The 14,289-nt window shown below is 40.9% G+C and overlaps 1 protein-coding gene across 1 annotated transcript in view; it reads left to right on the forward strand.

Moving 5' to 3' along the window:
* Positions 1–14,289, forward strand: part of filip1l (filamin A interacting protein 1-like) — a 60,044-nt gene that overhangs the window by 12,602 nt on the left and 33,153 nt on the right. The window contains exons 2-4 of the mRNA XM_079673112.1: positions 9,830–10,172; positions 10,729–10,902; positions 11,009–11,187. Of these exons, the coding sequence (XP_079529238.1) occupies positions 9,840–10,172; positions 10,729–10,902; positions 11,009–11,187 (686 nt within the window). The 5' untranslated portion in view covers positions 9,830–9,839. The remainder of the gene's footprint in view (positions 1–9,829; positions 10,173–10,728; positions 10,903–11,008; positions 11,188–14,289) is intronic.

The following is a 14,289-nucleotide window of genomic DNA, read 5'->3' on the forward strand; positions in this document are numbered from 1 at the left end:
ACATATTTGTAAGAGGGCTCTGCAATATGTACCATAAGGAATTAAGGCTCCAACTTCAATCAATTCATCTGCCAACTTTCATTTTCCCGGGTTCTGTCTGTTTAATGTTAGAACATAGTCTGACAGTATGAGATCACATCTAATAACGACTGGTTCATCTGACCAAGACAAAAACATTCGAGCTAACTATAACTTAAAACAAAGAATAGCAGTATATTTTAACATTTGAGTTTAGTTTTGCTTGAATAGTTGAGACACGATTTAGGTCCTGAAAAAATAGCCAAAACACACGCAAAACAAGAAAAGGTTAACAACAGAGGAGATAACAGAGGAGTGATTTGTCTTCCAGCACATGTACATTTAAGCTTATTGTAACTTCACTTGAAGTTTGAGATGAACCTTTACTGACGTGAAGGTTCAAGCTTTAATGGAAAAAAGGGCTCCCTCTGGTGGACAACAGCGTGTTTCTGTGTGTTTTTGTACCTGTGATATCTTTTGGTCAGATTTCAAATGCACAGTGGAACAATGTAAACAAATATGATCTATGTCCTTGAGACACACTTTCTAGTGTGCCAAATATGATGCACCAGGCAACAATATGGTCAGAAATATGAATTTATAACAAAAACAACTATCTGAGAATCTTCACAAAGACTTGATAACGACCTTTGCAATTGTTCTAGCTAAGGCTAATCAGAGCAGACTGCCTTTTCCGCAGGAGGGCTTAAAAAGACAGGCTCTAAAACAGAGCAGAGATATATTCTGAAAGAAAGTAGGAGGAAAATAAAGTGTTTTTTGAACAATAAAGTGTGTAAACAAGTTATAGTAGAAATGCAAATATAGTATAAAGTATTATATATATAGTAAAAACCTATTAATAAGCATAATAAGTTAACATTTAAATGGGAACCAAACCAGTAAATCAGCAGTCATGTCACCTTTTTTGGCAAAAATAGCAAAAAATATTGGTTGTTTTTGTTTGTAAATTGATTTGATTTTGCCACTTCTTGAACCACTTAATGTGTAGGGGGGCTTTGCATGCAGCTGAGTAACAGCTTTGCTACATCTGAGCAGGAGGGGGGGGGGGGGGGGGGGGGGGGGTCCCTGAGCCGTGGACCACTTCACTGCCGAAGAATTCCCAAACTACTTCTTTTGTTGCTTTACAGTCCTCCCACTAATGCTCTCAGGAAACATCCCCGACGGTTTTATGGCTCTTCATCCAACCTCGAGGCCTGAAGGCTGATCGCTACCTGTTACCACGGCAACCCCTGCGCTGTTTGTAAACATTTCAATAAAAAAAATGTTTTTCGGCTACTTGATGGAAACCTCTCCGGCACGGCATGCTACTCTGACAGCTATAACTTGGGGAATGTTAGCATTAAACCATGATTTAACACTTTTTAACAACATTTGAAGAGTTGCAATTCAAGTAGAAACATTATTTTCGACTGTATATTCATATTTTACAATGGAACACCTAGTCTTTCACCCCAAAGGTATCTGCCTCAAACATATTTATTACCACTTAATGGTATTGATTAACACAGTACATTTTCCTGTATATCATTAAGTCATTTTCAAGGGCTTTTGAAGCTTACTTTATTAACAGCTAAAAACGGTTAACTCCTGTACCATACAAAACAATATGTATTATATTAATTTGTATTCTTATCAAGCTTTAAGATTATTTTCACTTTACAAAAAGCGCTGATGTTGGCTTTCTGACCTCCTCTGGCTCTGTAAGTGTGTAGTTTAATCACCACTGACACGTCTATTTCTCTTTGGCTCTTTCTGTGTGCGGGCTTACACACAAAGACATAAACATGACTGTGAATACTGATGTGAATGGTTGAAATGTGGAATGTGTAATAGAAGAATGGATTCATTATTGATTTTGTGAATAATGCAAGCATGACTACTACATTCACTGCGAAGCACATTACAGATATTTAACACTTTAGTTATATGAGCATGGATCTGTAAGCTTTACTACAGAACAAATATGATATTTGTTGATATTTGATTATACAGTCGAGCACATGGCTGTGACCCTACATTCATCACACCACACCAAGACGTTTAACCGTGTGAAGAATGTGGATTTTACATGCAAGCAGACCGTGCCGCAGTGATTTAGCGCTGATATTGATGCGTGAGTGAACAGTGCTGCTTTGAGTGGAGACGTGCTGGGATGAAAGCAAGCCTTTAAGACCTGATTAGCTTCTCCTCCACATGATCAATGTATCATGGGCCACAAACAGATAGTGTGGGTTATTGACACAGACACAATGCTGTGGTAGGTGTAAAATAATTCACATGATATAAAAAATAGCGGTTGCTGTGGTAGGTATAAAATAATTCACAACTATTTATTTCCTTTTAAAGAGCCTAGGTACACAACAAGTCAAAGTTGTGTCTATATTCTGTGATTTGTAGATATCAGTTTTACATCTTATTTTGTGTACAATTTATGTTTGTGGTTGGCAATTTTCTCAGAAATATGTGTATAGTCACTGAGAAATATAAAACCCTTTTAGTAAAATGCATGTGTCCAAAGTTTATCATAAATTCATGTTGCATGTTGACAGGTTTGTCTATAACTTTTACGAATATGAAAAACTCCATAATCTCATCCACACTTCACGCTTTCACGCCACAATTTGCCATAGCAGACTGGAGTACTTCCTGAAATGATTGTTATGCACTGGATCCAGAATGCCCTTTTGAATCCGGAATCCATCGTGACTCCAAACTACAGCCAGCAGAAAATAACGCTATGTCCCAAATTGCTTCCTATTCTTTAACTTTAAGTACAACGACAGTCAGACTAATGTGCTAGATAACCTGTGGCCATATGTGTTGTTGGAGAGCTACACTGTGCATGTCTGAGTCCATCCAAATGGGAAAAAGTTTGACAAACGTTACATAATCTACTCGAGCCACCTGAAAGCATTTAGTTCCTTCAGAAATGATTGTAAGTGGTGATTTAGTGCACACTTTGTGTACAGTAAGCTGCATATAAACCCTCCAAAGGATACACTGCAGCTCCTCCATCTTCCCCTCCCCTCTCTTCCCTTTCTCTGCCCTCTTTTGATCTGCCTTTCTCTCCCCCTCAATCACATTGACAGCAGCGTGATGTCAGGCTGCAGGAATTCACTCTGTAATTTGTGCCTGTGCAGCGGTGGGTGTGTACATGCAATGCACATGTTCTGTGTGTTAATGTCCACACACACTCCTGTTTGAATGTGTGTGTGCTGGAGGAAAGAGTAAAGAGGTGTATTCTTTTTGTGGCACACCTGCTTCCTCACCTTTAACCCTCTTGACTTTAACAGCCCTCCCTCTGCTTTACAGTACTTCCAGCTCACATGAGAAGTGAAGTCATCACAAAAAAGCCAGAGACAGCAAGAGTGGGAAGAGTGCTCAAAGTTATATTGACTAAGTGTGGGTACATTGGGGAAAGTTATGTGGGGCAGGGGTGTGGTGCTGGCTTAGATTATAAGTCCCAACCGTCACAGAAAAGATCCAAAATCATAAAGCCCCAAAATAATAAGCTTAATGGTTTTCTAAAGTGTTCAGATGTGCGATGAAATGACTTGATTGGCATTAAAGACAGACGTTATGAGGGGGTATGAGTTGCTGACTGGCTGGCGGGCGCGCTTGGTGAGTTCATTGCCTAAAAGCTCTTTGAATGAAAGAGCCTTTTGACCTGGTAGCTTTTCGGAGAAACCTTGGTGGTCCCGGCTAGACAAGCCCGAAACTGCCAAGTGTTTCCAGTAACAGCTTTGCTGTTGGCTTCGGACATTGTCCTCACTGCTTAATGAGAGTACAAGGTAATGGAAGGGCCTCAGGGACGAAAGGGAAAGAAGGAAAGAGAACTTATGAATGAATAAGAAAGCTGTTTTTATTAATACTGCTAATTTTGAGTGTGGCTCAAGGGATGGCAGTGGTCCACCGCTTTGGTCCATACTTAAATATCTCTATATCTTATATCTATAAGTATGAAATGGATTGCCACTATCATTTTTGTACAAATATTAATGGAGCCCAGATGATGTTTTTAACAAATTAAGTGATGCACTCTACAAGTACCATCATCGGGTCAACACAAAAATAATCACATTTCAAATACCCTTTGCTTCGATTCTGTTTTAAGGCTATCAGATGTCATCAGAATACGATTAAATGTCCAAGGATTTGAACCTGTGCAATGAAATTCCCTGTTCTTTACCAAAGCCTGTATATACTGTAAGAAGGGAAATTGTCACCGGAGTGAACAAGACATGTTCAGGTGACCAATATTTTGCATTTTCATGAAGTGAAAACAGTGAAGAAAAACTTAAAATAAAACCCAATAGAACAAACCCCGTTAGCCACGTAACTGTATATAAGAAGCCATTGTAAGCTTGTTAGCATTCAGCTCAAACCGTAACCAAAATAAAGTTTCTGGATCTGTGTGTGCTACAACCTTGATCCTCTAGAAAAGCTAGTGTATGTACCTTCATATGCATACCTGAAGTTAAAAGTCATAGAGAACGTTAAACCAAAAAAAAAACATTCATTAATCCTTCCTCCGTGTAAAATCGTGCTTGTGCTTGAATGATTCTTTTCAATGTGTTGCCTTTAATGCCGAAACCAAGCCAAGCAGCCAAGTCCCTTGTATTAAATCTTAGCACCTGTTAATCATAACATCACCTCCTGGCAGCGATCCCTGCTCACAAAATGAAAAATGATTGGAGTTTGTTCAATCTGCTTTGACAAAAACGCCCAATACTGACTGGATGGGATTAGTAAGAGGACAAAGCATCGGTTTAGTAATCTGGGCAGTTTTACACATGTCATACACGTTCATTCAGGATGTTATTATGAGTACTTCAACAGATGAAAAGCATGATGTATTATTATTGCGTATGAAGCACAGGAACCAACATGATAAGTGTTGGATAATATTGTGACTTCAGGAGTAGAACAATACAAATCTATTTCATTTTCATTTCAAACCTTTATTTAACCAGGTGAATCTCATTGAGATCATCGATCTCTTTTTCAAGGGAGACCTGCTGCAAGTAGGTTCCACATGAAGACATAAAAATAGAAAACAACAGAAAAACTAAAAAGGACCTCATACAACATAGTTACAGGGATTTAAGATGTACATACCCAACAACATTTACAGGTTCCAACAGTATCAGATTGCATAGCATCTATCCGAGCTTTCAAAACAGGCAGTGGAACCAAATTGCTCAGTTTCCATTCTTTTTGCAGACTGTTCCAAGTTAGTGGAGCTGCGCACCTAAAAGCTTTCGTCCCTAAGTCAGTCCTAGCACTTGGCACATTTAATAAAACCACAGCATGAGATCTCAGGCAATAGCTACTTTCAGTTCGTTGTGTGATCAGAGAGCTATAAGATATAAGAAGGTAGTTTACCTAACAAAGCTTTATAGATGAACATGTACCAGTGACTGAGCCTCTGTACAGTTAGTGAAGGCAAACCTGCCCTGGCATACAGGGTACAGTGATGAGTTAATACTTTACAGTTAGTAACAAATCTCAGCGCACTGTGATAGGCGGCATCTAACTTAATCAGGTAAAGGGCAGGTGCATTCACATAGATCAGATCACCATAGTCCAGCGCAGGTCAAAAGGTCACAGCCTTTTCCTGGCCTCAAGTGAGAAACAGGACTTGTTTCTGAAAAAGAAACCTAGCTTCCCCCTCAGCTTTCAAAGCATTGATCTGAAGTTTAAAAGAGAGGCAATCATCAAGCCAGTAACCAAGGTATTCATAACAGGCAACCACTTTGAGTACTTGTCCTTGCGTAGTAACAATATCCAAAGTGGTCTCCGGTGTCTTTTTGGCTTTTGAAAATACCATTACCTTGGTTTTTATCAACATTTAAAATAAGCTTAAGCTCCGCGAGCTGCGTCTGGATAATATGAAAAACAGCCTGCAATTTACCAGCAGCCTCCTTAATGGAGGGACCTGCACAATACATCACGGTATCATCCGCATAAAAATGTAAAGTTACTCCATCCACATGTTGACCTAAGCTGTTGATGTAGATGGAGAATAAAAGTGGACCTAAAACAGAACCTTGGGGAACCCCATTTGTAATGTTTAACCACTCAGAAGTGAGCCCATCAAAATGAATACATTGGGACCTTTCAGAGAGGTAGTTCACAAACCACCCTACTGCATGGCTGGATATGTCAATACTGGCCAGCCTCTGCTTCAGGATATGATGATCGACGGTATCGAACGCTTTGGAAAGATCAATAAACAGAGCTGCTTTTTGTCTAAGATAATAGCAATATCATTCACCACTTTCATTGTGGCAGTGATGGTGCTATGTTGCTTTCTGAAGCCTGACTGATGTTTACATAGGATGTCATTTTTACATAAAAACTCCTTTACCTGTTCACTCAAAAATCTATCCAAAGACATCATCAGAGAAATATATGTATTCCCTACCATGAACATTTCAAATGTGCTAAATGTGCCCTAAAAGGCTCTCACAGGGTTATCCAAGGATCCAAGCAACAGATGGCGGCCAATTAACTGTGTGTGTTTGCAGTTTAGTCTTCACACCTTCTCCGAGCTGACGACAAAGACAACACAGCACTGTCATGGAGGAAATATGTGCGAACGCAGCGTACACAAACATTTTAAGAGCCAGTGTTTTTGCCTCCTTCGGCAAAGCAAGGCCCAGAGGAAAATTCCAAACAGTGACTTTATTATGCCGCGCTTTCATTTGGCACCGCTTTCCAAATTCACACCTTGTGTTTATTTAAATTTGGACTGTTATGCTGGTGTCACGGATGAGTTTTATCATATCTACTTAAGTGCAAACTGTTTTTCTCACGTTCAAACTGTTTATTTTAGATATAAATCTTGATAATAAAAGCTCATTATGTTAACTTAATGATGCTAGTATATTTTGGCTTTGTCTTGATCTCATTCAAATCTTAAAGGCCAAGTGGATACTTGGATAATGGAAGAAAGGTGTTTCATGCTGTGGAACTACAATTCAACACATGTTCTCACATCAGTTCATGTACACAAGGCAGTAGAGCCCTGGCCAGCATTGTTGCACGTTTGCTCACCATTCCAGTGTTTCCAATTTTGAGCGCTTTCCTCCAAGTTTCAGGATCATCGCGCGCCAGACATATAACACTGATCTCAAAACTTCTTTATTCGACTCCCACCTCGACAGTGAGGGAGCGATTTGGAGATATATAAGATCCAATACAAAGCTATTCTCCTGGCCCCTCACTGAACCTTTTCATGAACTATATGATATATCTCTGATCCATCTTGGAGATTTTGCAGATACGTGATACTTGCATATGTAGGAATCCCAGCGGGACCGCGTTACATGTCTGTGACCTTTGAATTGGTTGCGCAATCTCTGCTCAAATCTGCAGACTTTTATGCAAGTGTGTGTTTCATAGTACATTTCAACAGTGAGTGAAAGTTGAGTTCATTATGTATCTAGTGCTTTAGAAAGGTTACAAACGGTTCTGTAAACTTAACATACTGGACAAGAACGGTTTGCATGGACACTACGTATATCTTTACAAACACACACTGCGTATATCTGTACAAACACACACAGTGAGTGCCTGTAGCCCAGATCTCTGAGTAAGTCGATGTGGAGTCTGTCTTAGACTGCAGGGAATTACCTCAGCTCTGAATCATGTGGCGCCTTGCCGAGAGTGTGCACAATGCAATCATCTCGCCATGTTTCTTCCTCATTAACTGTCAGAGGGCCTCACACAGAGGGTGGACACACACAGAAACACGTTGCATAAAAGGCGCACTTAGGCGTATTCAGTTGGAGTGGTGTGATTTTGGTCTGTTGCAACTTTGGACCAAGTTTGAAATATAGTATTGTACAATTTTAATATCTTTTTTTGTTTGTTTCATTTGTGAGACGGAAAAGGTGAATGCCAATCTTATGTATCAGAAATGCCATTAACTAGTGGCAAGGTGGAATAAGTCTCCATATTTGTACTTTTACAGCAATATTATAGTAAACAAACATTACATTCTGCAACAGGAATTCTACCAAAGTAACAATAAGGTAGTATACTGTCTTGATAGTATACAGAAAAATATATACTAAGTATTCAAATGATCCCTAGCAGGTATGTGAGCAGGACCCTATCACAGATATGTTATTCACTATATTTTACTACTGGAATGTTATCACTAACGAATGATCATTTAACACTCTAAATACATGTACACATATACTTTACACACAGTAATGTATTTGGTTAAACTGATATATCAATTGATTTAATTTAATTTGTAGCCGATCCCTTTTTTTCATTCAAGTACAAGTCAATTGCTTCGTCACATTTTAGAAAGCCATCACTATTTCAGAGATACCAGGAGGAGAACTTTATCATTCATTACCAGAAGCACACTTCAAATGTTAGTATGTTGTGTTGCCTAATGGATACAAATGTCTAAATAAAAGTCAGTTAGTAGCACACTGTTGTGAAATACCATCTTAAGCCGAAACAGGAACTCCCGAGCTCAGTTACTTGGAAACATTTTGATATGAGCCGCGCTGGGTAGAAGGTGATGTCATGCCTTTGGGCAGATTATTCTCTCTCACATCAAACACACACAAAACGAGTTTCAGCACGTTTTCATTCCAGTGCTGCTTTGTCTTTTGGGTATATTTACTTAAGCTGAGCATAATGCTGAAAAATAAATACATTACGGGCTTACAGTTGTTTGGCATGTAGGGCTGCAGTTTACAGCATACATCTATTTATCATAGTTCCATCTATCATAGTCAGTGAGTCACTAAATGGCCCATTCATAAACCAGATGTCACAAGAATACACTGTTCACTACAAACAGACCTTGGTAGGTAGCCATGATGCTTTTTTTATTCGTACGTCATCTCCTCAGATGTTACGCCTTTTTACGATCACTCCCAAACCATCAGACCACCTATCTATCATCATCTGTAGTAAAGACAAAGAAAGTACACAAAAAGACCACAGCGCTCGAGTGGCTATATCCTCTGGCAGGACTGATTTTGGCCGCCTTTTTCTACTCATTTAACGTCACAGGAAAATGAATTAGCCGTGAATGGCGGTCAAAGCACTGAAGGTCCAGATCCAAAAAGCCTTGGAACTGTCTGAAAATGTGCGCTATAACCGTGCTTTGTGGCCGGCGGTACGACCGGGTGATGATGACTCTATTCCGCTGAGTGACTAATAATAACATGCAAGGCAATGACGACATGTTGCGCTGAGCCGATGACTAACTGTGGGTCTGAATGTGACACATAGGTTTCGTTTACGGCTTTTTTTGCATCATGATGAAAGATCAGTTGTATCAATAACGTGTGACGAGATCCAAATGCACAGTATGACATGTGAGAAACAAAAGTTATGTCGAGGCATGCACAGCCTCCAAAGACGTTGAGAGATTGGAAAGCCCAGACTCAAAGATTTCTGCTGCCTTTGGTAATGTACCGAACATTTTGTGCTCACAATGGTTGGAGCTGATTACGTGAAAGTGGGATCCATGTCGACTATTGCCAAAATCCTCTTGCCAGAAAAAGCTCAATTAAAACATCTCATCAGGCACAAAGTAACTCCTGGAACCCAACAAACCTCAAAGATTGATTACACATGTACGAGCATCTGAGAGTGTTTTGTTCTTTAAAGCCCTTTAAAGGTCATGGATTCAAATTGGCACATCTTATATTCTGTTCGTTGTGTTGCCTGTGAGTACAGCCGAAAACATAGCTTCCAGGGCAAAACTAATAATAATAATGATGTTAAATATCCCTCATCTCTTCAACAGGTAGAGGAACATGCGGTCCCGCAGCAACAGTCTGGAGGACGTGACCAAGGCCAATGCAGAGCAGGAAAAATCTGACTCACGCAAGGGGTCTGTAGAGCGAGAAGTGCCTTCAGGAAGGGCCGAGCGCCGCAGCAGACACCGGGAGCCGCCGGATGACACCGGCACCATTCAGAGGAATCACAAAACGGCCAAGAACAGCCCCTGTGCCGGTGGGAGTGGGAGTGGAAGTAGTAGTGGGAGTGGGAGTAGCGGTGCTGCAAAGGGAGCTCGGAAGGAGAAGACCAGGGACCTTTCCCGAGATGACCTTGTCTTTCTTCTTAGCTTGCTGGAGGGAGAGCTGCAGGTAATCCAAAGTGTATGAGTGAGCCTTAGAACAATTAGTCGGTCCAGCAGACATGGGAAACGCCCTAGTTGGACATATAGTCAGAAACAATGTGTCAGTGGGCCCTAAAGATGGACTGTGTTAATGGACAGGCAACAGCTGAGGCTACTTCCTGTCATTCCAGCCCTGGATCCAGGAATCTGCTGGCACCGTTTGTATGATAGGAACAAGGCAAAGGCTGCATTACGGGCTGAGGCTTTAGAAGCTACATACAAAGAATCAAAGTCAACAAAGATAGAAGCATCTATTGGAGGTGATTCTTAAGTCTGAATCTGTGGGCCTGCCTTCAGATAAAGCCTGGGAAAAGTTGCCCCTTAGCTTGCTTAGTTTTGCACTATTTGTAGATGCCTGTGGGATTTTTTTATTTAATCTTAAAGACACTTAAGAAGAGAGCCAAGTTCATAAGTAAATGTCCCTCACTAAAACGTAAGCCTTTAACCATCATTTGTTAAGAATAGAATCATCTCTGCTTCATAAAGTTAAATCTAACCAAATCCACCTTCTTCCCCGACTACAGGCCAGAGATGAGGTGATCACGGTCCTGCGGGCAGAGAAAATGGACTTTGCACTGCTGGAGGCCAAATATGGCTTTGTCACACCGCCAACAGTCCTGCAGTCCCTGCAAAGAGACGCCATCCAGGGCAAGGCTGAAATGTTCCAAGAGGACATCTACGAGAAGCCAATGATAGAGGTAACAGCAACTCTCAATCAGAATTAGCGACCGCATATATGGGTCTGAAATAAGCTCCATGACAGGTGTCTCCTATGTGCTTCCCCCCCCCCCCCCCCCCCCACAGCTAGACAAGCTAGTAGAGAAGCAGAGGGAGACGCACCGGCGGATGTTGGAGCAGCTCCTGATGGTGGAGCAGTCGCACAAACAGGCCCTGTTCAAGCTGGAGGACGAGAAGAGGAACCACGGAGAGTTCATGAAGAAGAGCGATGAGTTCACCAACCTGCTGGAGCAGGAGCGCGAGAGGTCAGTGAGTCAATCACCACGAGCAAGCTATTACTGTAGCTCAATTGTTTCTTCAACCCTGCAGTGTCAAAATGTATTTAAGTTGGCTTCCTTGGAGATATTTTGGTGACATGTGATCTAAATGCAATTACTAATAACGTCACGTCTCAAATGCTGATCTTGGATGCCCGACTACATTCTTCCATCAACCTCAAGAAATCGGGTGCCAATGACCCCTAGGCCATTTTGATTCCTGTTTTTCAAAGCCTTGTCAGAATGTTCTTCCTGACATCAGTTGAGTTTTATTTAAATTATGACTACAAAGAAACAACATACGAATGACATATTATGGGATACTCAAGTGGATCTTATACTAAGTTGCAGCAGTTTTAACTTCTGACTACTAAGCAAGTTTCGCATGAAGTAGTATCGGATGGGACTAGACATTCCACAACGAGAGGTTATAACACATTTCAGATCCCAGACCTTAATTAGACTGCCTGATCCATTAAGATCTAACAGGCAGAACATAAAAAGCCTTAAACTATATCAAGTGACATTCATGTCATCACCACACATCATGCATGAGTTCAGCCCCTAAATGCAGTATCTAAGTGAAGCCAAATTTACGACTGATGCGGCTTTCCTATTTTAGGATTATCTGTCATCTCTGCTGTCCCTACAGTACAAGTGTCTTTAGGAATCAATGTCAACACACACATGTTGGACGGCATCTAGAGTCATTTCAGCATTTAGAGGAGAAGAGCGATCAAATGTGTGTCTTTTTCTATGACAATGAGATGAAGGATAAGGATAGTGGCTTTAAATAAGCTTAAGCGCATTGCTCATACTAGCTTGTCCGCTAGTCAAAGAGTTGTTAGAGTCCTTCTTCCAATCCTATGTAATGTTAGCATTAAATCAAATTGTTCTTCAGGATTACAGGGGAAACAAAAACAAGAGAATTCCATTATTGTTTTTCCCATGACCTGTAATTAGGTACTTAACTTTTATTATCACTGTTTATTGACCAAACGCTGTAGCACACCAACGTTTTTTGTTTTTCTGGAGAGGGTCCAGGGACCGAGAGTCGAGAGAGAGGGGCAAGAGTTTGTTCACAGATCATTTCGGTTTGAGCTTGGATACACAAATAAGCTTTAACTTCACAGCTTTGTTTTATGGTAGCACTGAGGATATATAGTATGTGAAGAGATACAGGGGAGATTCCAGGACAATTGTTGAAACAGGTTTGTTTTACCAATAGAAAGCACTTTAAACGGAAACTATTTGTGCAACTGAAGATTGTGCCTACCATGCTGGATAAGTCCTGAAGCTCAAATGAGTGACATACCATCAGGGCTGATACAGGGGGTCAAGCCTGGACAAGGTGGAGCAAACTTTTAAATAGTATCACCAAAATAAATCAGGAACGACTAGCAACTAAGAGTTTTCCTGATGACATGGAAAACAGACTTTAGCCTGTACAGAAAGACCAGTGGAGATTGAAATGTCTTTGTTATAGTCAATATGGTGTTTAAAATGTAGCCCTTATCCAACACATTTAAAAAAGTGTTGGTACGTGTCATCAGATTGAACAGGGGGAGAACAACAGAGTCATGTTAGCGATGGTTGACTCTTCATATAGCTACAAAATCTCAAATTATCACATTACTTATTACCTGGAAACATCATCCTCCCAATCTGATATATATTATACCTGCAACACATCTGAATTGTTAGATTTGTATCTTTAATCACTGCTAGAATGTTTGTACTGTACCAGAATTCCTGGTAGCACTTATTCTATCAAGTGCTATGAATTATAACACATGATTTAGAGGCCTTGATAACATATTACAGCATGTTGTGTCAGTTAGCTGTAATTGCATCTGTGTGATGTAAGCAGACATTGTACTGCGCTTGTGTTAAATATCCAACCTCACACTGGATTACGAGACATTACAAGTATTTTTTCTTAATGTACAGGCATGTTGTCTTAACGGCTCTAATGGTGGAACTGTGATCCATTAAATAGCGTAATGTGAGATAAGTCTGGGACGGAGCTGTTTAACATTGAGACCTAATGTGGAAACATGTCCGACTGATTTCCTCTGTAAATGTCAAACAAGAGAGCCGTCACTGGGCTGTGCTAGGTTTACTGCTTCCTCAGCAATATCACATATCATACACACATGTGCACTAACCCAAAACCTCACCTACGACTCAAAGGGGCACACTCACGGCCGTAAAACCACACACACACACACACACACACACACACACACACACACACACACACACACACACACACACACACACACACACACACACACACACACACACACACACACACACACACACACACACACACACACACACACACACACACACACACACACACACACACACACACACACACACACACACACACACAAATGCGGCCTCAGCAAATCATCTCACAAAAGAAACACAGCTGGACGTCGGCCCGTGACCTATTTGGGACGGTCACATCATTCCACTTCAGCCGTAGCAGAGTGTTTGAGTTGGACCGGAGGACAGTTTGACGACGGTCTGCGCTTTGTCACCAAGCATGTCAGGAAGGGCAGGCTGCCATGAAAAATAGGCCTCTCTGTCAAGGATCGGGCTAATTACTGCGTGAGAAAAGGCGAAAAGATTTATACGACTGAGAGCAGACCAAAAAAAAGAAGAAGAAAAACGAACCTAATGGCTCTGAGAAGCATCAATCACACTGCATGTTCAACAAGATGCCAGATTACCATGGAAATAGTTGATGATGGTGTATTATGTTCAGTGTCGGGTGCGCCAAAGACTCCAGCCTGAGTAAATGTATAGAATTGAGTCAAAATGTGTGTTAGACTCTGCTGTGTTCATCTGCCCTGAGATTGGACGCAGCTTTATTTGTGTACTCTCAATGGGAGTGTGTGTCATGTGTTAAGTTATTAGGTAAACGTGTCTCCTCTTACTGTACCTCATTCCCTCCTGGAGTTGTTTTTCTAGACAATCCTCACATGAGACATTAGAATTTTTAGTGCCGCCACACAGATAATTACAGTATGAGTTATAACATGGTACTGCCTGTGCACATGAGTTAGAGTACATGTGGGG

This window comes from Notothenia rossii (assembly GCF_949606895.1).
Source record: "Notothenia rossii genome assembly, chromosome: 3".
In the NCBI taxonomy this organism is placed as follows: domain Eukaryota; kingdom Metazoa; phylum Chordata; class Actinopteri; order Perciformes; family Nototheniidae; genus Notothenia; species Notothenia rossii.